At 44.9% G+C, this 24,686-nt stretch overlaps 1 protein-coding gene across 1 annotated transcript; it reads right to left on the bottom strand.

Moving 5' to 3' along the window:
* Positions 1-1,047: 1,047 nt before the first annotated feature.
* On the bottom strand, positions 1,048-20,494 carry LOC136294051 (neurotrypsin-like). The gene is made up of 15 exons (XM_066191438.1): positions 20,423-20,494; positions 18,316-18,361; positions 16,778-17,014; positions 15,400-15,523; positions 14,524-14,699; positions 14,049-14,196; positions 13,044-13,222; positions 12,503-12,644; positions 11,272-11,474; positions 10,157-10,298; positions 9,704-9,909; positions 9,070-9,148; positions 8,700-8,822; positions 7,888-8,168; positions 1,048-6,433 (listed from the first exon to the last, which is right to left on the bottom strand). Exons 1-15 carry the CDS (start codon positions 20,492-20,494, stop codon positions 6,123-6,125), a joined length of 2,469 nt encoding a protein of 822 aa, XP_066047535.1. The 3' UTR covers positions 1,048-6,122.
* Positions 20,495-24,686: the final 4,192 nt, after the last annotated feature.

Raw genomic sequence — 24,686 nt, 5'->3', positions numbered from 1 at the left:
AAGTAAAGCTCAGTTTTCTCCTCATTCATATTCCAGTTTCAAAATCCAAAGCTATCTTAGAGTAGCCAATCTGAAACAAGTAAACTCATGCCATACACTCCTCCCAAGCCTTTTCACCACAGGAAGGCAGCAGTCAAGTGCTTGAATACGAAATTACATTTGACAGATTTGTAATCTTAACCACAGCTTCAACATGTTTCTTTTCCAGGCAGTGACTACAGAAGAGCACGGCAGGACTGATGGGATGAAAGGATGCCTGCTGACCCATGGAAGGCCAGCTGAAATGCCTGAACTCCACTTCCCAGTTTTGCACGAGCAAGAGGGGAAATGGAGGTAGGTGTAGAAAACCTCAAAGGCAGACATGAAGTGAGGGAAGTGCTAACTACAAGCAGTTCTTTCTTCAGTGAGTGCATGTTGGTTTCCAACAGCAGGCTGGAGTCAGTAGATGCAAAAACTTGGACACTATAACTCTTGGGGTCTGCAGGTATCAGCAACACCAAGTTCCACTCTAACCCTTATGACTTGGAAAAGTCATTGCATACCTTGCAAGGAGCTGGACCACGTTTCAAAACAGACTTTTTTTACAGAAATCCAGGTTTCAGCAGTGGGGCAGCATGGGTAGAGTATAACAGTGTTCTTGAACCAATGGCTCATTCAAACTGAATTTTCCTTATCCCACTTCCACTTTTCCGGAGGCTGGCTTTGACTTTGAGAGTGATGACACATGAATTGTAGACTAAAAGGAGACTAAGTCCTGCCAAACAAGTTTGTATAGAAAGATCACTTTTAAAAACAAATTAGAAAGCTCATGTATTAAAGCCTGTTAACTTTTTAAATGCAATGAGCTGACCTGCTCTTTACCTGTTCCGAATGGCAAAAAATGTGACATTTGAAGAACTGTTGTTTTTCATTGTAATGGTAGCTAATGTGATGCTGAATTTGTGACATGCTTTAGCATGTTGAAGCTTCTCTAAAAATAATGTTAATGGAGAAATTTATTTAACATAACTCAGTGCTGAAAAAAAATTCCTAAAATCTGTCCTTGGAACAGATTCTTTTATTAAAAGTAAGACAGAGCCCCACACCATCACAGTATAGTCCATTTATTAGCATACCTTGTGAGCCATTAGTGTTGATCCAGGGGACATGACAGCTTTGGCACTTGACTGATTTCAGAGGTACTCAGCCCTTAGTAGAAAGGGATTTTAAGAGGACTTGAGTGGGCTACTACACAAACAAGTTTCTGATGTGGAAATTTAAGTATTTTTCCAAACAAGTGAAAACGCAGCCCAGGAGATGTGCATTAGTCCAGGTCACAGTGCCTTGTTCTACAAGGAGTAGTCCCAACATGGTTACCACCAGAGATGATTCTGTTCTCTCTAGCTGTAACAAACTCCCAGTGAGTCTATCAAGATAGTGTTAAATACCTCGGTGTAGCTTCATCTCTCCAGAGTTTTCATCTGATTGCTGAATATACACATAAAAATCTGTCTTCAAGTGGTCAATGAAACACTGCAGCTCTTTTGGGGTGAAGACACTTCAGGATACAGGCTTCAGAAACAAAGGAAGACAGACAAAAGGCAGATCTACCTCTGTTACCCCTGAGACAGCAAATACTCATTTTCCTGGTACCTCACCAATACCTCTACTCATACCTTTAAGAAACTAATCTGTTATTTTCTGCTACATGTTTACAGAGATTACAAGGATAATTGACATCCTGTCCAAGTTAATAAACACTGCCTGATTAATTATAGCACAGAACATAATTCATAGAAATCATCAGAACAGTGTTCAGCCACAAGAAAGTGATAAATCTTTAATCCAGCTTCAGGTGGCCAAAGCGTGAACAGGTTTGAGATAGTACCACTGCAGGCCTTGCAGGTCAGGAAGACCCCAGTACTGGGCAGACTTTGGAGCACTGGGGTATTCTCTCAAAGAGGGATAGGAGCAGCACTCAGAGCTGCTCTTTAGATCCTTAGCATAGCCGTATTCCTACTCCTGCCAATGTTCCTAGCCACTCACAGTGATGTTCCCTTTCTCACACAACCACGATGGGCCACTGCTATGGAAAGTTCTCTCAGAGCATCCATGTGGCACAGTGCAGCCACCAGCAGCACTGACTGAGCTCTCAGCTCCTGGAGCACATGCATTAGCCTGATCCAATGGACTAATGCTGTGAAGGTGGACTCTCAGCCCTCCATGTATGTCAGCACAGGCAAAGGTCTCCACAGCTCTCCAGGTGCTCCCTGCCTAGAGCCCCCCAGACAGACCTACAGCAGCTTCTGTGAGCTCAGTGGGACTGCTGCACCTACCTGAGACACAGGGGGAACTAACCTCCGTGGGTTTTCATCCCCTTGTAGCAAGGCTGCCACCAAGACAACACTAGCAAGTTTGAAACTAGCTCCAGCAAACAGACACAGCACTGAAATTACTTACAGAATTGCCTGCTATAGAAAGTTGTACTCAAATAATCAGCAGGGGATACAGCCTTCCTCCCTTGGCAAACTGCATTCAGTTGTTTCCCAAAGTTTAAAGGTCCATCAGAAAGAGAAGACACAGAGAGAGAGTCAACATATTATCAGACACCTAGACAGTTTGGATTGAAGAGAGACAGAGAAGCCACAGTCTTAGAAAAGGAACTATCTATAGAATAATGCATAACAGAATTTAAAGCCAGGCCCCTTATTTTCCTCTCATGGCTGAGAACCCAAGGACAGATGGTACTCAATGAAAACAAAAGGCAATTAATTCAGGAACCATAAAAAGAAATTACGTGCTATGGAGAATAAAATTATAATGGTTTTCATTGTCAGAAAATACTGAGATTGAGAGCTTAGTTAGAATAAAACAAAAAAAATTAAACATTTATATGGAAGATGAAGGCTGGTTACATTAAATAGTTTTTTAAAGTTAGGGATATAAACTCTTCTACTTTAGGAAAATAAAAAAGAATTGCAAAAGGATAGTGCACAGTGTTTGTACAACACCTAGAGTATCAAGTATTTGTACTTCCATTGTTAATGATGATAATAGTAATGCAAGTAATTAATTTAAATGGGTTAAGAATAAAATTCCCCAAAAGAAAAGGTTGTTCAAACTTGTTCAGCCCAACTCACACATACTATCTTTTGAAACATCTGCTGCTGTCCATTATAAAATACAGTCACCCTCAGTCCTAGGGTGACTGAGTGCTGCTCATCCAACCAGGCAGTTCCAGTAAGCCTCAGTGGCAAAGCACATGAGTTTGGTTGGGGCCACGGTTCCAGGTTAGTTAAGCAGTGAAGAGCAACAACTGTATCCTGAAACAGCCAGGTCAATGTAGGAGAGTATTGACAGGTTTGCCTACAGCAGCAGTAAGGTACAAATGCAAGCAAAGGAGATTGGATACTTCCTTCCCTCTTCCTGGCTTGTGCAGGACTTGAAGGGTGTTAATTACAAGAATTACCACAGCTTCATAGTGCCAAGATCTAGAGGAAAGAAATACTTTTAAGTAGAACATGGGAATTTCAGAAGACAATGCCAGGCCTGCATCTCACTTGTGTAACATGGTAATTTATGCTAAGTCCTGAATGGCCACTTGCTAAGTAAGCTTAGGGAAATAACCCCACAATGTCATCCTTTGGGTGTTGCTATGGCTGTTGGGGTTATAGGTATAAATTGAGAGATCAAACCAGGTTAAACTAGAGATGTGACAGCACCCAAGGCACAGAAACTCCATTTGAACTGCTGTAGCATGCTGGCTCAGGGGAGGCTACAGGTAGAAGTTAAATCCCTCCATGTTTCCCAGACAGGTACTGCTCCTGCCAGTGTAGAACTTGACATTCAATCTCCCACAAGATGAGAAGTCTGTGACAGAATTGCCCTCGGTCCTCTTGGCATTTCAATTCCTGTGAGATAAGGAGCAGTCTGCAGGTTGCATTTTAGAGACTCTGCCAGGAGCCATAGGACAACATGGCCAGCATGGAGCCAAGCACAGTGCCAATGGATCAAGTCTGGCATTTTAAACAGGGTTCTCAGCACAAAGCTGTGCTGAAGACATTCAGCACCTTGAGAAGAGGCACAAACAGATCAGGTTTGTCTCAAAGGCCAGTTTGCAGGGGTCCTGACATTGCATGTTTTAAAGATTCTGATAATTCTTTGTAAAAATAAAGCTTGCAAGCAGAATTTAGAACAGTCAATTGCAACACTGCTAGCCCAACTATCCCATAATACTTGGAAAGAGTAAATGAAACTGTTTAGTTCAGCCTCCACACACAGAAAACAGCCACCCAGTCAGGTCAGCACTTCTATATTAAGCTAATTTATAGAAGACAAAGCTTTAGGTAATCACTACTTCTTGAACCCAAGGCAATTTCTAGGATTCTGTCAGCACACGCCCTGGAATATGACATGGCTAATCCACAGACTGTGCTCTGCCTTCTGTTCTGGCATTGGTGATACCCAGATACTGAGCACCTCAATGGCCTGAGTGCAAACCTTCCAGACAGAAGGTCAGTGCCTGACCCAGTTACTGCCTACCCAAAACATGCACATCTGGTGCAAGTTCCACATGTCCCATCCTGTATTAATCCTCCACATTCAAGCCCTTGGTTACACATCAAAGCTTTTTGCTCCTGCTCTTGGACAGACCTGTCTTTTCTCTGCCTTATCTGTACACAGAGAGAAGATGCTGCACTGTTAAGGCACTTAGCCCTTCTGTCTACTTACATTTTTTTTACTACTCAAGAATAATATATAAACTTTCAAAAGTGCTTAAGGCATAAGAGGGACTCTGCTCATTTGTTTGGATGAGACAGAAGGAAGGAATCGTAATATTCAATAACCCCTGCCTTCTCTCAGCATTGTATCTGTTCAGGCTGAGAACTGAGCTTGATGACAGTGCTTGCATACCCTCAAGTTAAGCCAGTTTACTCCCACTGAAAGGAATGAAAAGAGAAAGAGTGCAAAGAAGAGAAAAATAGGAAGCATGGCCCAGAGGTTTCAAGAACAACACACTTCACGAAAGTGGGAAGCTGCTTTGCAGGGCTCTTACTGTTTTTCACAAGAAGTGAGTAATTTGCTTGAGTATCTGTACCCCAGGAGTAATTCCATGTTTCACGGAAAACTGTGAACACAGAGATATTAAAGACTAGCAGTACAAACAAAGGGCAGCTAATAACTATGATGAATAAGGGACCAGTAGGAAGTCCCCACAGTGCTGTTAAATCATGATTCAACACTTGAATGTTTGAGATTAAAATTACATTTGGATTTAAAGAAAAATAACATGTCTATTTACCAACTTGAGGTAAGATTTTTAAGTTCTTCATAGTAATCAGAGGGCAAGAAAACTACTCCCTCTCACACCAACAACTGATTCTAGAAGATGCTACTTTAAGGAAACAAAAAAAAAAGCCCAACCACACACACAAACTACTATAGAAAAAAAGCAGCAATAAAACCATAGCATCTGCCAGCTGGAAATGTGTGACAGAGAATTGCAGCAGGAGGGACAAGCATCTCAGTCCAGGCAGACACTTAAAAGGGATCCTATGGGAGCAGACCTACTATTCAGAAGAGAAAAGGTTCCCCCTAGAGACATAACAGGGAAGCTAAAAAACCCAACTGTTGGCCTGTTCCTCAGCTCAGGTCAAATCTTCTGATTCCTGGAACTGAAGAGAAGTGTTATTAAAAAATATCTGAAGATTTCCACTATGCCAGCACCTGGTGCCATCTTCCAAGCATTTCACCTCTCTCTTTGCAGCATGTTTCAACTGTCCAAATGTAAAACCATGAATCGATTTGCAGCAGTAGATATCTCTCTACTTCTACCATTTCTGTGTGCCAGGGCAAAGGAATAAGTGTGATTGCATTAAAGGATTCAGATATTTAGAGCAACGTATACTGATCATTTTTACCATTGTGCACCTGCTTTCTCTGCTTACAGATTACAGACTAAAGTGAAACCAAAGACTTTAAAGAATCAGTCATAACTGTTTTCCTTCCAGTTCTACGTTAAAGTCTTTTGCCAGCGTCCAATGGCAAAATAAATCTCCATCAGTCACAGACCAGAAGCCACAGCCTTCTGCTGCTGCAGAGCAAAGGGACCATATGCTGAAATTCCTAGAGCTCAGTCATTTTCATCTCAGCTTGGTCACTTTCTTGATCCAGGGTACGAATTTGCTGACCTTCGTGTACACACCGGGCGAATCCTTCCGACCACAGCCATACCCCCAGGAAGTGATGCCCAAAATGATCCAGCGTCCATTTGGTCTCTGACACATGAGTGGCCCTCCACTGTCACCCTGGCAGCTGTCCACCCGTTTGTCTTCAGAGAGGTTCCCAGCACAAATCATGCGGTTGGTGAACTTCTGCCCGTAACGGGCCTCACAGTCTTCCCGTGGGAGAAGGGGCACCACCCCCTGCAGCAGAGTTCTGGAATAGGACTTCCCTGGAAAAAAAACAGACCAGCCAGACTGATCACATACACGCAACAGTAGTGACCTGGTGCAACAGTGCTCCCTCCAAAAACCTCCACTTGTACATTTCGTGTCAAGTTTGCAGTACAGAAATAGGCTGAGCTCAGCACCTCTGAACCACAAGAACTTCAGAAAACAGTGATGTCAAGCCAGACCACAAAAACAGAGCTGTAAGATCAAAGATGTGGGGAAGAGGGTTGTAGAAAAAGGTTAGATCAAAGGATGAGTCTTACTCCTGGTTCTGTCAGCAAGTAACTAGAACCTTGTTCAATTTATCTCACCTCTCCAAATCTCCACCTCCCTCCTCAGTAAAGCAAGGACAGTGTTTTCTCAAGAGAATAAATGCAGTAGTATCTGTTAAGTGCTCAGTCCTCAGAGAAGATGTTTCAATCCTTAGAAGATGTTTCAGAGGCATTCAAATATTATTCAAAGGGAATTCACTTCATCTTTGGCCAGACTTGAGTCTATTTGATCAAATCTCTTTATTGCCCCAGGGTTGCTCAGAATATAAGGCTAATGTGCCATATTAGAGTATGACCTTTCTGTGCCCAAAGTTTATGTAAGTTCACAAGGTAGTAGATAACTGCTCCTCATTGAGAAAGCTGGGTTTGGTGCGTGGGAAGGATTCCAGCCACTAAGCTCCAGTACAGCTTAAGATAGTTACATGGCTAAGTTGTTCCTTGATCCACCCCAAACATCCTGAAGTGACACGTGCAACTGGCACAACTGATTCCAAAGGCAAATACTCGCAATTCAAAAGCTGCAGTAATAGCTAGGGAAACAACTGAGAAGCATGGGCAGGTCCAAAATCAATAGATGAGCTCCTGGGACTTTTGGCAGGGAAGTCTTTCTAAACATATGGCTTTTCTCCAGTCATAGCAGCCCCAGAAAGGCCTCCATGCTCTGTTTTACCTAGGAAGCTTCACAGCAATATGCTCAAAGAGGACAGGTCCAGGCTGTCTTGAACCCAGGGCAGAAACCAGACTCAGAGTCCATCTGTCCTTGCAGAAATACACAGGGAAATTAAGCAAGGTAGTCCAAGAGAGATTTCTCTCTAAGGGCTCCTTCCACCTCTAAGCCCTCACTTCACTATGACAGTATCATGAAGAAGGCAGGTCGTGGAAACATGGGGGCCTCCCACGGGCTTGGTATAGTGGTTCTGAACAGGCTGCTCCCTTAGGGGTCTGCTACCATGTGTAGAAATGAGAAGAAAGAGAGGACTGTGGGCAGATGGCAGCATTGGTCTCTCCCACAGCTTCAGAGGCACAAAACCCACCTCGTCTCCCCATTCCTTTGCACCATGTGCTGGCACAGACAACGGGAGCAGCAAGAGCATAGCCTTGAGTTGACATAAATTAATGGCCCACACAGGCTCCTGAAGGCAGACTTCCTCACCTCTCTTGCCTCTCAAAACCCCACCACTCACCTGTGTCTCCCCAGCCAGAGATGACGCAGGCTTGCCTGTTGATGTCAGACCTCTCTCTCCTGTCAGGCAGGCAGACAGGCAGAACGTGGTGATTGAACGACAGACAGTGCCCTTCTCTGCCCCGCATCCGGACCAGGGCGATGTCATTGTCATTGCTGCCAGCCCAGTAGTTCCTGTGGAGGACAATCCGCTCCACAGGCAGCTCCCTCTCAAACTCATCCTTCACACCTGTATGGTAATCGCCCACCCGCAGGAGGTAGCGCCGCACATCAACACCAAACCTGGAGAAAAACAGACTCAAGATCTCAATACCCCTGTTAAGAGGAAAGCAGACTCACACAAGTCTCAGTTGCTATGAGAGTGAACCACCTCCTCACACCACGGTGGTAAAACAGTTCCAGCTGCAGGACTGTGGGACCTCTTTAGCAGATAGGATCGTGCCAGCTGTTGCAAATCATCACTGTCTACCATGCACAGGACTTTTTTTTCTTATAAAAATGATTATTATAGTTGCAACAGGCTTGTGAACGGACCTGTTCACAGTTCCTTAAAACATTTAAAATGCCAAAATGTTGGCTTCCTTTATGCAGTAAAGCCTCAGAGTTAAGAGGCCAGGTGTAAGCAGTGAAGGAAAAAGCAAGTCATGTTGAGTCATCCCCATAAGCACTCCCAAGATCACACACATCATAACCTGAAGGTCTTGGTTTAGAAACATTGCTCATGTGGCTCCACTGGGCTAGGAGGATAAACTTGGATGAAGTTATCTTGTCCATCGCTGAGTATCCCTTGGGGCTCCCCACTCCCAAACACACCTTTTGAAGCAGTGGGCTGCAGTCACCACCCAGCAGCTGCTGATCAGTGTTGCTCCACACAGCAGACGAGTATCTCGACGAAACCCCTTCAGCCGCAGTGAGGCCTGCCATGGCCAACTGCCTCTGGAGAAGAAACAGAGGAATAAGAGGTGTCACACACATGGGAGCCAGTTTCCTCTTTTTCCCATCCACTCTGTCTCATCTGGGCTCAGCTGGCTTGCATTCTTCCCTAGATAGCACACTGGTTCAAACCGAGTTCAAAAATCACCAGTGAAAATGCATTTACATAGTCAGCATCTGCCAGACTATTTCCAGAGCCTGAAGGAAAGCTGGAACAAGTCTGGCTCTCTCAGCAATTACAGGGTAGTACCTCAGAGACTTGTTTCCACCTATGATCCTCTTCTTGCGACGGTGAAGCAGGCGCATCCCACACAAACCAGACTCTGGACCTGCATGGCAAAGTTAGAGCAGCTGGGTAGGGCTCTTCACCTTAAGTATCAGCATTGCTGTCACAGAGCCAAACACCACTCCCCTTCTCTGAGAGCATTAATCCTCAAGGTAATCGACTGTCGTGTTGTGCATATGGAATTCATAGAACATTTCATCCCATAGGTTTCCTTAATTTCACTGGAGGTACTTACCTGAAGTCTCTATAGTCTTATGCCAGGAGTGGGACCTATACTAATACTTCCTCAGTACTCTAAACCCCAAAGGTTGTTTATGGTTACTGTTCTAAGGAAGAGTATGGTGACTCGGCTGTGGGGAAATTCTGCAGGCTCAAAGGCCTGACATGGGTGGAGCTCCTCAGACTAATTTGGAACACTCTGTGCTGCTAAGAAGATACACTGAAAACAATAAAAATGTAGGAGATGCAGGACAGGACATGCTTATTTTGTAGGTGAAGTTTCAACCAAAGACAAGAATGACAGGGAAAACCACAAAAGCATGCAGAGATCCTACAACCAGAGCTCCAAATTCCTGCATAGAAAAAAAGGGAATGTCACCTGTTCTCCTGATATCTTGGACCTTTTCTTCCACATAGTCACAGATCACCCCAGCATCCTCACTGTGCCAGCAGCTGTGAATCCTGGTGTCAGGCGTGGCACATTGCCCCAGGGTGTGCTCCATGCCACTGCATTCTACATTGTCCAGATGGATGGGCCCATGGCCTTCACCAAAATAAGCCATTGCCCTGGCTTTTGCTGTACCACTGCAATTAGAGAGAGGGTGGCTAATCTGCAGTGAGCAGGAATCAAGTGAACCTGAGGCACCAGTGCATTTTAAGTGGAATAATATTTATGTGTCACTCCACACACAGACAGTACAGTGAGAGGAGTAACATACTCCCTCAAGCATATGTCGGTGTGCCAAAACTAAAACTAAGCCCCCAGAAACAAGTCCAGAAGTGCTCCTGAGAGCTGTCTTTATCTTTAAGATGCCTGTACCACAGCTCTTACCTGAATCCCAGTTGCCTGCAAACCACTGTGGCATCTCTGTCTGTCCAGTCTTCGTCACAGACACTGCCCCACTGCCCATGCAGCAGTACCTCAACCCGGCCCTCCTTGGTGCTTTCTCCGTCCACCAGCCGCACGGGAGGCCCTGCAGAAGAAAACACATGGGCTGCTGCAAACAAAAACACCACAGGGGTCAGGTGTCCAAAACTTGGCCTCTATAGAGAAAAGACGAATCCCTGAGATCAGTACGCTTAAAACAAAAAGAAAAAAGGAAAAAAGAAAAAGAAAGAAAAGAAAGAAGCGTGTCTGTATGAAGACATTTTACCTCTGTGCTGAATCAGAAGACTATATACATACAAATTTATTTAATACATACTGGAAATCATCAGTGGACCATACTCTGAAAGCTGAGTAAAGAGGAGAACAAGAACAGAAAGAAAGTTATTAACTCCTGAGCCAAGAGTTAGACAAGCTTAAACATGCCTGGGGAAAAAATCCATTGAACTGTAAAACTATTACATGATTCTAAGCAAGAGAGGAGTTCTACGTCCAGGAAAAACAAAAATGCTGGATGCCAACTATTTCAGTAACACATGTCTGACAAACTGGAAAGTCTCCTGTAGTAAGGAAAGGGGAGGGTATCAGACATTATAAAAATGAGGAAATTATGCTAACTTGAAATACTTTCACAATTTTATTTAGAAATGCGCCATTCACACAAGGGAGTGCAAACAACAACCCCTTGCATATGATGTCCTCCTGTCTTCGCAAGGTGTGGCACTAATGTAACCACACCTAAGTTTCCTAAAAGGTCTGGTTAAAGGGTTCCCTTGAGCAATGGCACACTAAGGCAGCCACTGTCCCTCAGCCCCTCAGGTTTGTTTCAAGACTGTCAATACAACTCTCTCCAGTTTCCACTTATCTGATGGTCTGATAGGTCTGGTGGAGCCACAGATTTGTGGCTCTGCCCCAGTTCAGCCAGGGCTCATCCCACCTCAAAAAGCAGACCCCTTGTTGAAACAGCACAGGGAAAACTCCCACATCTGCCAGAGCTTCCAAGGGAACAGACCAGAAGGTGAAACTTCCCCACCATTCAGGGCAAGAACAAGGTGAGTTACCCAGGCTGCCATCCATGACTGTGTTGCTTTCTGGGGAACAGCGGACTCCCAGATCCTCAGCATGGGAGCAGTCATGCTGCCCCCAGTTGCTGTGGGGACAGTCCAGGAGAGACAGCTCTGTCCCCACACATGTCACGTCATCCAGTAAGATGAAGCCTTGGCCAGCACCATAGTCTCCTTCAGAGGCCAGGGCAGCAGGACCACTAGAGGAAGGAAACAGAAAATAACATTAAAACTCTAAATGCCACAGAAGGGCCCAAGCTCAGATCCAAAGAGGAACTCTCCTGCTTAACTATGGTACTAGTGGCCTCCTGACCTAAACTACTCCGTGGGCACACAGGATGGCAACCAAGCACCCTCACATCTTGCCAGCTTCAATTTTCAGGGAGGCCTCCTCAGACCAGTCCATTTTCTAGTGTCTGGTCAAAGGCACATTCAAAGGCACAGAGGGCCAGCAGAGGCTGCTTTTCAGATACGGCAGGTACATCAGTCTGGGGAAGGGCTGGCAGAGAAGGCATCAACAATGTCGACATTTAAGTAATTCTACTTCTTTTTGTAGGAAACAGCTACCTGGAACTGAACTGCAGAAAGCTCCAAACTTTTAGGCACTTCAAGAGATGACAAACGCAGTATGTAGCTGACCTCAAAGAGAAGAATTTAGTCTTTTCTTCATCTACAAAGTTGAAATTTTAGAAGGAGACCCTAATCATGTTTGAAAAATCCACAAAATCCCATTTTACTAGCTCAAAGGCAATAGTATCCTGATTTTAAATCTTTCCCAAACTCCTAGCTGAAGGGATGACAGCTCAGCAATGGGCTGAAAATCCCTATGACTACTCTTTTTTGCCCTGATGGTCTTTGTTCCACTACTGAAGGTGATCTATATGGAGCAGATAGGTGATATCCTTTTACTGACAGAGCAGAAGCAACACGTGCAAATTTAAAGAACATTATGGAAAATTTTCTGACTTTACTGAGGGGTTCATAAGGACAGTATTAAGCCCATTATCTGCTTTCAAAACAGGCTGAGGCAAGAGATAATAGATTTATTTTTGCCCCTTGGAAAGGATGTGGATACTTATTAATCTTTCCTTAATAAGTTGTATAATGGTAATAAGCCTTCTAACAAAGACAACAATGAAGGATTAAGGTCCAGCCTATCCCAGTGAAGGGTGATGGAATCTAATTCTTGAAATTAGGAAGCAGAGACACTACACACTCCCAGTCTTACCTGAAGCCCAACTGCCTGCAGACCACCTGGGCACCGAGGTCTGTCCAGCCATCATCACACACTGTGCCCCAGTCTCCGTTGTAATAAACTTCCACCCTGCCTTCGCTGGGGCTGCGGCCGCCAGCCAGCCGGACAGTGCCCTCTGCAAGGGGACAAGGAAAGGGCAGCACTCAGCAGGGGAGAAAAGAAGCAGCCTGTGCACCACTGCCAGGTCTCTGTACCGCCCACCGGTGAAAGAAACAAAAGACGCAGATGTCTGTGGGTACTCTAAATACAAATGTTCATTGCTTCCAAACATACCCATCTGCCAGGGGAGGATTCACTTTAGCCTTTCCACACCACCTGAGCAAAACCGTGGGAACACCACCAAGCCTGCCTCTGATCCATTCCCTTACTCTGTGCCTCCACATCTGGCAGCCCTTGTGGGAGCCATACATGGAAGCTGTGCAGGATCCCAAACCAGGGGGCTACCTGCTGAGCAAACCAAGTAATGTGGGGGTAAGACTGACCGCATCTGACTGGCAGTGCTGTACATCTGTACCTGTGAAAGGGTCACAGGAGACCCCAGCGTCTTCAATGTGGTCACAATTTTGCTGTCCCCAGTCACTCTTCTTGCACTGATCAAGGGACAGTTCATTCCCTGAGCACTGCACTTCATCCAGCAGGATTGGGCCAGATCCCTGCCCGTAGTGAGCCCATGACAAGGCTTTTGGGGTCCCACTGTAAATATTACAGACATGTATGCTCAGTAAGGAAGGCAACAGTCTTGGATCCTCAGATTCTGCCTTGCACAGGGACTCTCCTGTGCTGAGTTACTGTCCTCTCATAGATCATATCTATTTTTGACACAGTGGAATTTCCAACTGTTAATTGAAATATGTTATTGGAAAGTTTGTAATAAGCCCTTCCAGCAAATAACAAAAATGTTACTACAACACAAACAATTCAGATACATAGGGACTTCTGCAGACAGTGATGTAACATAAGTCTCAGTTAGAATCTCATAATAGGCAAAACTCCCAAAGATTGAGGGATCTCAAATTTGAACAATCTGTTTTAAATAATCCTGTACTAATGTGAGTTTCAAGAATGTTCAGTATACAGCAGCTCCCATGTTAAGCACTGAATGGCGCACAGGAGAATGAGGTGGTCCCTCTTGCTTCCTGTCTGAAGAGGATAAGGGCAGCCAGTGAAACTAGAGGTGTTTAAACTTAACCAAGAAAGCAACTGCAGTTCACATACGGAAATCACCATGACAAGTTGTCACTGAGGCTAACAAGATTTGTATTTAGGAGGTATGCAAAAACCTTAGACAGGAATCTACCTTCTTTTTTTTTTTTTTTTTTTTACACAGCATAAACCCATAGAATTGACAAGAATGGGGTACAAAAGCCCTTCGCTGGATGATCAGTCCAGAATTATGTTTCCCAGGGTTTCTGTATATCTCCTATAGGAAGGGCTGGTAGTAGAGTGAAGGGACATGCTCTCATGTTCTTCATTCTGCCTACTTCTCTTACTACTCCATGACATACAGCAAGGAAATTACCTGAGTCCCAGCTGTCTACAGACTACTTCAGCATCCCGGTCGTCCCACTGGTCATCACAGATGGTTCCCCACTTGCCGTCATGGTAAACCTCCACCCGCCCTTCAAAGCTCTCCTTGCCCCCAACTATACGCAGTGGGGCACCTACACCTGTGCTTCGAGAAAGGGAAAGAGAGCACAACAGAACAAGACACAGACAAAGCACATCCAGCAGTTCAGGGTGAAGAACCATTCTCCAGCCACAGGAGCTCTCGTGATGCTCTCTTACCACATCCTCCCCTCCAGACCCCCCCCCAAGCACCCGTGATTGCAGCCCCCAGAGTGGGGCACTGCTGGTCCAGAGATGGCTCTTTAATTGGCTGCTGTGGTGACCAGGAGTTTTCTGCCTGCAGACAAAAACCTGGATCCATAAAAAGGGGATGTGGTCATAAGCATCAGCCATCTTCCAGTGATTGAGATCTTTCCCTAGAGATTTACCTTCTGGAGGAACACAAGTTACCACGGCACTCCCCTGGTTACAAGCTCCTGACATAGCTTCCTGATAGGCACACAGCAGCAGGGCTTCCTCATCTCCATGGCAGTTTGCAGACTGCAGGTGCAAGGGAACAGGCCATGGTCTGGGATGACTCTTCTTCCCAGCTGTGCCAATCTCACTGGTACAGAGGATGAAACAGAGCAATGAAATGCCACAGCACGGCTTGACTTACAAGTTCCCTCAGTTGTTGTGAATCCCCAGTCCAGTTGTGACATTTCACATCCCAGTGTGGCCAGTTAATTAAAGTGCATAAAGGGGTGACCATTAACAGTCTAATGGGAAAGCACAAAGCCCTTCCTAATCCTTTTGTGTGCCTACCTACTGCAGAGGAGTCGGTGTAGTCAGAAATGGCACTCTCATTTGAAAGCAATGAACAAACCCAGCAATAGACTCAAGTACCAAACTACCTGAATCACCTTCCCTCTCTGTGGACCTTATCCCCTCGCTATTTGGAAGTTTGAATGTCCAAATCCCAGATACTCGAAGAGAGTTCATACTCCTAAAATTTTTGCTAGATCACTATAATAACGCCAGCTGATGATCATAAAAAGGGAATGTGATCCCACACCTCACTTTTCACAGCCTGGAGCATGAAGCAGAAACTATTGTTTAAAAAAATTCTGGCAAATGCTGATTGGGTTGGGGGTAGCCACAGAAAAAAAACAGTACAAAAGGACCCTGGTAAGTGGGAAATTAGCTCGCAAAACAAACTCTTTTTGCCAGCCAACACACTGTGCCAGAGGGACTGTAACCACAGAGGCTGCTCTTTCAAAAGCCACACGAGCATGTACCTCTCACAACCAGAGTGAGGTTCCCACCTGAGACCTAGCTGCCTGCAGACAACGCTGGCATCCCAGTCAGTCCAGTGGTCAGCACAGATGGTACCCCAGAGTCCATTGAAGTACAGCTCCACACTGCTGTCTTCGGCCAACCGAACAGCACCTTCCAAAAGAGAAAAAAAAACAACCAAAAACCAGCTGCTGTCTGCTGATAGAAGCTTCAGATCAGCAAGTCTTGGACTTGCATGTAGCTGAGCTGAGCTGCACTTGGCTTCTTTCATCCCTGTTTCGCCTATGTTGGCACTAAAGTGATATGCATGAAGGAGTGTGGGAAGTGGCACCTTCCCAGGCCCAGCAATGCCTGATTGGGAGGATGGTTGGTGTTATGGTCTTTTCAAATCCATGGTAATACCAGCAGGAAATCTGACTTCTGCCAAAGCTCCTGGATCCTCCTTCTGTGGAACGGGGATGATTTTACATGCTATCTTGAAAGGGTGTATGAAAATGGCGGGTTATCTAATTACTTCTGACACTCCACTGATCTATTTCCATCAACCACTTCACCTGCATGACTCTGTTGCTACAGTGAGATATTCAGTAACAGCAGATGAATCCTCTTCACTGTCTCTAAGAAATGGAAGTGCCAGTGTAAATGCCCTTTCAATTCCCACCCCACCAAAAGTTTTACCACTGTTTAGAAAGCACATCTCACGCAGTTATGTACTTGCAGAAGGACACACCTGTCTGCAACACCTCAGTGCAGGCACACAACACCACTACACTTACATATTTCCCTTTAGTGAAGCCATCTTTGAAAGGAGCAAGGGAAAAGACTGTCAATTCATTTATTGAACCAGTGTTTCAACTGTTCTGCAAAATGCAGGAAAAGCAGGGAAGTTCAGGAAACAGGACATTTTCAGAAATGCTGCACAGCAGCCAGTGAGAGAAAGCTCAGCTCCTCACTTGCCTCAAAGTAAGCAGCAGTCCTTGTGCCAGCACTGAGGAAGTTTAACACAAGCCTATGACCTGCCCTGCCACAGAAGATTCTTTTCTTCTTCTATTTGAACTGCTACACTTACCTGAGGAATGCTCTGATATGGACTCTAAAGGAGCAGAAGTGGGTTGTTTTTTACATTACTAAAACTGTTTTCATAGTGGCATAAGGTAGCAGTAGAAAAAAAAGTCTCCTTGTATGAGAATAAAACATCCATACAAGGCATTACAGCTACAGCAGCTTAAATCCACCCCCTGCTATGTACAGATGTTCTCCCACACAGGCTAGCCTCTAGTATTAATTATTTCAACAATTTGGAAGAGTCTTTGTACTGTGCTTCTTTCACAGGGTGTTCCACCTGCCACTTGCAAGTCTGTGCAGCACACATTGGTGGCTCGAGCCCTGAGGCAGCGCAGCCCTTACCTTGGTTACAGTCACAGTTGGCCCAGCCGATGGCCCCCGACACAAGCCTGTAGAAGCACCAGGGCGTCGTTCCCCCGTCTGGGTTCCTGCAGTAGTTGTGGTCCCCCAGGCCACGCTCCGGGTACTGCTGAACATAATCAGGGAACTCTGCCCAGTTGAGACACTCTGCCCCGGCCTCGGTGACTGCCAGTGAGCCATTGTAGTAGCCGAGGGCTCCCACAGCACACACGTTGGCCGCTGGGCACAGGAAGGGACTGTTAGCATCACCTAAGGCACCACACCTCGCAGCTTGGACAACACGGGGGACACCAGCTGGTTCTGGGAAATACCCCTTGTGTCTGCAGTCTCAGCTGCTGTGTGCTTGATTCCAACTCTGTCAGTCTTCAACGTGCTGCTCAAAGAATATTCATAATACTCGCTGTCTAAAACACAAATTGATCTGAAGCAATGAAGTGCCCAGATAGACCTTTGAAAAGTGTTAACTTGGGGCCCAAACACGACAGTTTGAACCAGTTCCCATTACTGTACATGCAATACATGTACTCACTTTGGAGCAGCACTGTACAAAGCAGGAAGGTGGGAAATGACACTGTATTTCATTGCATGTATGTTCCCTATTCACATCAGCAGATCACCTGGCTTGTCTGAACTTGCTAATATACTGGAAGGGAAAGGGAATTCATTCTGGGGGGAAGTGCAGGTGCCAATGTTTCAGTGTCCATGTGAAATATCCAGTGTAAAAATACCCAATAATCAATTTATTATGGTCCTTAACAGAATGAGAAAACTCTCCATTCATGACCCTGAAATAACAAAGTGGGAAACCCCCCCAGGTTTCCCACTTTGTGAGCTTTATAGAGTGCATAACATGGGAAGAGTAGACTGAGAAAGGGACAACATTTACAGCTCTATTCACTAAGTAAACAAAAAAGCCAACACTTTCTGAAAACCCTTCTGCTTGTGGGGCAAAGATCAAGGGTGCAAAGAAACTTTGCATCCTGTCATTTGCCTTCTAGCCACTGCTAGGCCCAGAGGGGATAAGTGACAGCTGAAGGTTAAATGCAAGGTACAAAAATGAGCAGCAGTTGAAAGTTAGTGTCTGGAAAACAAATCATATGCGTGGCATCAACTGGTACCCTCAGAGAGGGTGTCAGAGAATTCAGTAGTTATTAGAGCAGAGGAAAGGTAAGCATGCAAAAAACCAAAAACCAAAAACAAAACAAAACAAACCCCCCAAAAAACCAAAACAACAACAACAACAAACAACAAAAAAACAATGCAGAGAAAGAGATTAAAGGAAAAGCACGTATGGGAGGAGCAGGGAGCTCCTGCAAGAGCATTCAACATGAAGAAACAGAAGTAGTCTGGCCATGTTGGTGAAGGAGATAAACAGGCATTGGGGCAAGAGAAAAGATTGAAGAAGTGATGAAAAGAAAGGAAGAAGGCCAGGGAGCAGTGGTTCATCATGCCTATGGTCTCAGATCACCACTGCAGGAAAGAGTCTGCCCAATGACGAATTTATAACTTCTTGTTCTTACCTGCACTCTGCAAATGGTTTTGGTTGGGCTTGGATCCCAGGAAAGCCTGGGAAAAGAAACAGAGCAAAAGCAGAGAGATTATTATCCAATGAAATAAACACAGGCATGTCCTAAAAGCAGCTCAGCTTTAGGCAAGCACACCCCAGTAACCAGCCTCTTCCCTGGTCTCCCCATCGCTCCTCTTCAAATACAAACATAGATCTGACCACTAACAACAACAACAAAAAATTACTGGCCTGCAGAGATTTACCCTTGATGTAAGCACTACATTACAGGCCTCTGCTTGTTTCTTTCCCAACAGAGTTGGACGTCTGAGTGAGACGCCTGTGGAAAGGAAGTCTAGAAGAAAATCATTTTTATCAATAAGAAAAATAATAACTACTCATTCTGTCTCTGTTTATATGGCAAGTCATCTACAGCCACAGCAGCAGAGATTTATCTACTTGAGTGACTGGATGATGCCCCCAGAATACCTGTTAAAATGGTAATAAACATCCATGGATAAAGTGGGAAACATCCAAGGAAGAAAATCCAAGGTTTTTTGAGGATTTTATTTTTAAAATATTCTTTAAAATATGATATGGCCTATGGTGTTGTTATCCAAATGGGGTTAAATAGCTAAAACCAAAAAATATGAAACAAAGTCCTCAGAATTCTAGCATCCTATCTGGTCCCAAAACTACATTTCCTCTTACAGGCAGTGGTTTTTTGTGGTTGTAACTTGACTACAGGCTGAGAGATAGAGATCTCCACTCAACACCACTACATGGTGTGGAAGCAAGTGCAAGACCTTCAGAGACTCAGAGTGAAAAGAAGAAATTGTACATGCTTCTGCTAGCTCCTTGTAGTTTAATTAGTTTCTAAATATTCTAGATGAACATTTCTAATACTTTTATATGAACAAAGAGTTGTAATTCACAGAGCAGAGATGTGCAGCTAAAGGATACTAGCTATTGGTAATGGTTTTCTTCAAAATGCAGTAATTTTGCCTCTCTCAGCTTCAACTCTTCCTGGAAAATGGGAAAAGTTAAATTTGGAATTAAACCAAATCCAGTTCTGGAATAAGCAGAGGTAATTCCCACAGAAACCAGACAAGAACAACACCTACTTAAGTCAGATATAATTTTCAAATCAAGCTTATGAATATGGTCCACAAGGTGCTGACAACCATGGCCAAGCTCCTGCATCACCCTCCAGAAGTCAGAATGGGATACTGCATATGGAAGATGAATTCCTGACATGGTCCAGAAGTAGCAGATCAGATCAGATCTCAGGTGCATATGCACAAACGGACGCACAGATAAACTTTTCAGGCAAAAATCCATCAATCTGCGTGTATCAGGCTGTTGCAAGCCCACATAAGGGTTTCTGGACCAACAACACTGAAGGACTTACCTGAGGATCTCAAAGCTCTTTGCAGAGAGTAGAAAGTGAGCTAAGCTGTACTTTTGTGACTGCACCACAGTGCAGGTCCCTCAATCCCCAGCTTTCAATGTACACCTGCAGACACATGTGAACCTGCTGGTGATATAAGGATGGGTCAGACTAATAACAGGATGTATAGGAGAGACTGAACCCGCTCTTCTTGGAGTGGGACCAGAAACAAAAGTACTGCAGTCCAAGTAATAACCTTCCCTTCTAATGAAAGATTAGTTGCTGCCAGTTTCTGTAGCGGCTTCTGAAATAATCCAATGCTGACCATCGCCACCAATTAAATTTAGTACAAACAGCCTATGCTGCAGACATTGCCCCAGCTCTGTGCAGCTATAAAGCATCTGTCCACACCACCAAGAGGGACAATCAGCAAAGAACAGAAACAAAGGATCTCTCCTGCCAGGGTCACTGCAGTGCCTGAGAAACCCTGGAAACCCAAGCCAAAGCATCTGCAAGCTCTTACGCATCCTGCTTTCCTGGTTTGTTTCTTTTTCTGAATTTATATGCACAATGCAACAAATCCATCCCCAAGCCCCCAGTCCTTCCCAGAGACCACAACTGCCTAAATGCTCTAGAAAACATACTCAAGTAATAACAAGATCCATTTACAGTGAGGATATTAAAAGAACCACGTGACTTCTTACCAGCAGATAGAAAAATAACCTTTTCTTACCTCCACACATCTGAGACAGGATAGCAGACTTGAGAGCTCTACCAGGAGCCCGAGTATTTTGGAGATTTCCATCGCTCGTGTACAGAGTGAGCAGAAGGTCCTTCAAGCATCACATTCTCGTTCAGCAGCCAGTGTCTGCTTTCCCACGCTAGCCACTCCGCACTGGAGGAAGCGGGGTGCCTTTTCCATTTCTGCGCAGGGAAAGGGAGGTGAGGAAAGGGATCAAAGTTCCCACCAGCATCTTAGAATTTCACTTTCCCCTTCTTCTCCCCATCTCTCCTCATTGATTCTTCTCTTCAGTAAGGGTTAGAAGAGAGGAGAGAAATGAGGGAACAGAACATGCCCCCAATTTCTCTAGCACGTTCGAGGACGGGCGGAGGCGCGCACAAGCGGCGGGGCACAGCCCTCAGCCCGCTCCTCACCCCCCGTCCCCTCCTCTCCACAGCCTCCCCCGTGCTCCAGGTACGCGCTGCTGCCAGCGCCAGCCTCCGCCTCCCCGCCCCTTCTGCCCAGCCCTCAGCCCTCAGCCCTCAGCCCTCAGCCCTCAGCCCTCAGCCCTCTCCTCTCCTCTCCTCTCCTCTCCTCTCCTCTCCTCTCCTCTCCTCTCCTCTCCTCTCCTCTCCTCTCCTCTCCTCTCCTCTCCTCTCCTCTCCTCTCCTCTCCTCTCCTCTCCTCTCCTCTCCTCTCCTCTCCTCTCCTCTCCTCTCCTCTCCTCTCCTCTCCTCTCCTCTCCTCTCCTCTCGGCACAGAGGCTGCAGCCCGGCAAGGAGCTGGGGCTGCGTCCTATTGCAAAGCCCCCAGCAACAACTGGGAAAGGCAAACGGCGTGTGCGCGCACATTTGCCAGAGATTAGACTTCTTGGAAGGAATCTGGACTTTATCCCCCCCCCACAGCTGCCTCCTCGATTAGCAGCTTGCAGCTTCCCGAGGTCAGCTCTCCTCGGCTTTGAACCCAGGTAAACGGGACCCAGAAAACTTTATGTTAAGCAGCTTCTAGATCTCCCCCGGAAAATCCCACAGGTGGCACAGCCCTCTCCAGAGCGCCTTGCCCATTTTCAGCCCTGTATCTTGCCATCATCGGTATTGCCAACTGAGAACTTTGTCATCAAACGTCTCCTTGACCTTGGGCTATATTTTCCCTCAGTTGGCTAGGATGCTTTCCAGAGAGTTAATCATTATTATATTACCATCAATAATCCCATCCCACGGGGGTTTTTAGTGTTTTCAGCTTGCTGGTCCTTCATATGAATTAGGGTTCAAGGCTACAAGCTTTAAACACTATTAAATCTAAGAAGGCAGTCGGTTCATTCAAAGCTGTTCAGTCTTGGCAATCTTTTTTACACATTCCTTGTGCTGCTTCTCATCTCAGTCTAATGGGCATTTTCTATACTTATATTCTGATTTTGGAGCAACGAATTAATGGTATTCTACAGCATGAAACATGAAGGTCACCTTAAGAAATGAGCTCACTTCTGGCCAAGTCTGCCGAGTAGCACTTCCAAAGACACCTTCAGCATAAAAACAAGGAACAGGCTGCTAAAAATCTACCGATTTGACAAAAAGCCTCTTTTCTTCCTTCCTTCACTTTTGCCCATTACTCACTTCACGTGACAGTTTTGTGTTGCCTCATCCTCAGTCACTCATCAAAGGCAAGGAAATTTCCCTACATGTTGGATCTTTTACAGGAGTCACTAAGTGGTAAAAAGACGCTGTTTCTGGAGTGGATTTGGCCAAGAATTACACTCAGTTAATTAGGAGCAAATCTCCTATATCCTCACAGTCAGGGAGGCAGAGGATCAGGGCAGCAGGGGATGGAAAACAGCTTAGATGCTACATCACACTGGAACTCTCAGGCAGCAGTAGCACAAAGGAGCAGAACAAAGTAAAAATATGGGACTGTGTTAGAATTTAGAACCACTTACTCCACTGAACACACAGGGAAAGGATATACTGGAAACAGGAACAGAAGTTCTATTAGCATTCAGAAAAATTAGCTCCTTACTAGAGGTTGTTGATGCTCATTCAGAACTCCGTCCCATGAGACGCTGCCTGTTCAGGCCTCTGACGCACAGCGTTTAACAGCTCTAGCAGAAGCCTGCACTGGATTTCTCATGGTACCTTTCTAAGTTGCCTCCCTCTCAAGGCCAAGTTTCCCTAAATAAAGTGATTTAATAGATAAAAATAATTTTAAAGGGAATACAGACCAGTACACCAAAAGCAATAGAAGTCCAAGCCTGTATTCACTTTCTGTAAGAATGATGAACTGGGAAGATACAGTGGGTTTTGCAGTTGTCTCCTCTCTGCCAGGTCCTGTTTTGGAACTGTTTCCTTCTTACCAAGACTACTCTGTTTTTCTCACACATGTAATGGCATTGCTTGAGAGAAGTGGATCTCAGATTTTCAAAAGCTTCTCATGACTACTCTCTAAGGTGGAGAGGAAGACCTAAAGGGGAATTATACCAATATAACTACAGCAGTTTTGATCAGAAATGTATCTACAGATAAGGTAAAACATCCTGAACCTTCTTGTATAGGTGAATTTGAAGTAGTTGTAAATATCTAAATCTGCTTTTTAACAGTAGTCACCTTCTCACCCTGATACATGCATAGTTCTATTACAGTAAGTCTATGATTCTCTACAGAATCTGTCTTGATTTTGCCAGATTTTTCTGTACTGACGCTTCTGAACAAGAAATGCCATCTTCTAAAACATCCCTGGCTCTCTGGAATTCAGCCTGTTTCTCCTGAACTGGCAGGACAGATATTCATCAGGATCAACTGAAATATTAATGCTACTTCCACAGTGAACACCTAAAGGAACAGTTAAGAGCAACCATACGCAGAGCTGGTATAATAGTCCAGCTATAAGGTACAGGAATAAGATCAAGGAATTCCAGCAGATCTGCTTAAATCCTGTAAATCCGACTTAGGAGGGTAGAACAGCTAGTCAGCTTTTGTTTAATTCTTTTCTCACCACGCAATCATATACAGGTCTCTGCAGCAATGTTCTTAACCAGCATGCTCAACACCAGAACAGAGTTTTCTTTACCCCCCAGCAACAGGATCATGGGGTGGTACAAACCCCAGCTCAGAGAGAACAGTGCCCTTCACTGTGGGTACACACATGAACTATAAATTGAGTGATCCTCAGTAGGAGCATGTCATAGAATGCATTTAAACCCCCAATATAAGCTTAATGGTGAGGCACAGGAAAACGGCCAGCAGTTGAAATTGCCAAGGAAAATCAGTAACTGGAGTTTACTCAAGTTACCTGCTCAAGTACTTTTAAAGGAAGCACTGTAAAACCTGGGTGCACCCGAAAAGCATTGTTTGCTTCCTCTCAATAAATAAAAGGATTAGAAAACCTTAGCATAGTAATTTCAAGCTTACACTAGACATATAAAAGGTTAGACCAAGCCCCAAACAACCGAATTTGTGAAGCTCACCATGAAGCAGTGTAATGCAAAAATAGCTGTTCAGATTAGTGGGAGCTGGAGCTCTGCAAAATTTCAAAAGTAAAAATAGAAAAAGGTATTAAGTGTCTCCGTTACAGCCTCTTATGTAAGACTGTTCCTCACAGACACTAGAATTTGGTACATTCAGCACAGGTGCTATCTTAAGAGATGCATAACTACTTCCATTCCAAATCTGAACATGAAGAAAAATCATCATCAACAGTGGTGAATCAGTTCCTCACTCCCAATCCTCCAGAAATGAAGGAACAGCAAGTAGCATTCCTTTTCACAGTGTCTTCTGGATAGAAAATGCAAGTATCACAGAACCAAAGTGTTTTCCCAAACTCAGATGTGGATATAGTGTCCTTACTGACCCAAAGTCCTCTGAAAGACCCAATTATGCCATAATAGCAACAAAAGAATAAGCTACCCTGTGGATAATCCACTAATGAGCCACTGTAATTAGCAGCCAAGCAAACATTGCTTCAGTAACTTGAAAGGCTTCACCTGTCCAAAATTTTTGTGAACAGGTCTCAGCCTGGGGCTCCAGAGGACTCAGCTCCAGCAAACTCTACAGCCACCTGTGGGTAATCACACAGCATGTGTGTACCTGACTCTCCTCTTCTTCTATTTTCTGCACACCAGAAATACCGATATAAATGGCTATAACATTAGTCCTCTGAGACACTGCGTTTTCCCCAGCAATAGGTGCTGGTCCCAAGAACCTGCCTGTAGTTTTGTGCTGCTGTACTGGAAACCACCCCCCGTCCTCCCCCGCAAAAATTAATTACATTATTTCAATTATCAGTC

Source organism: Chamaea fasciata, unplaced genomic scaffold (assembly GCF_029207755.1).
Source record: "Chamaea fasciata isolate MVZ Bird 193981 ecotype frontalis unplaced genomic scaffold, bChaFas1.0.hap1 SCAF_9, whole genome shotgun sequence".
NCBI classification, from domain to species: domain Eukaryota; kingdom Metazoa; phylum Chordata; class Aves; order Passeriformes; family Sylviidae; genus Chamaea; species Chamaea fasciata.
Note: the sequence above shows the minus strand (reverse complement) of the source record. Positions and strands in the feature narration are given on the sequence as shown.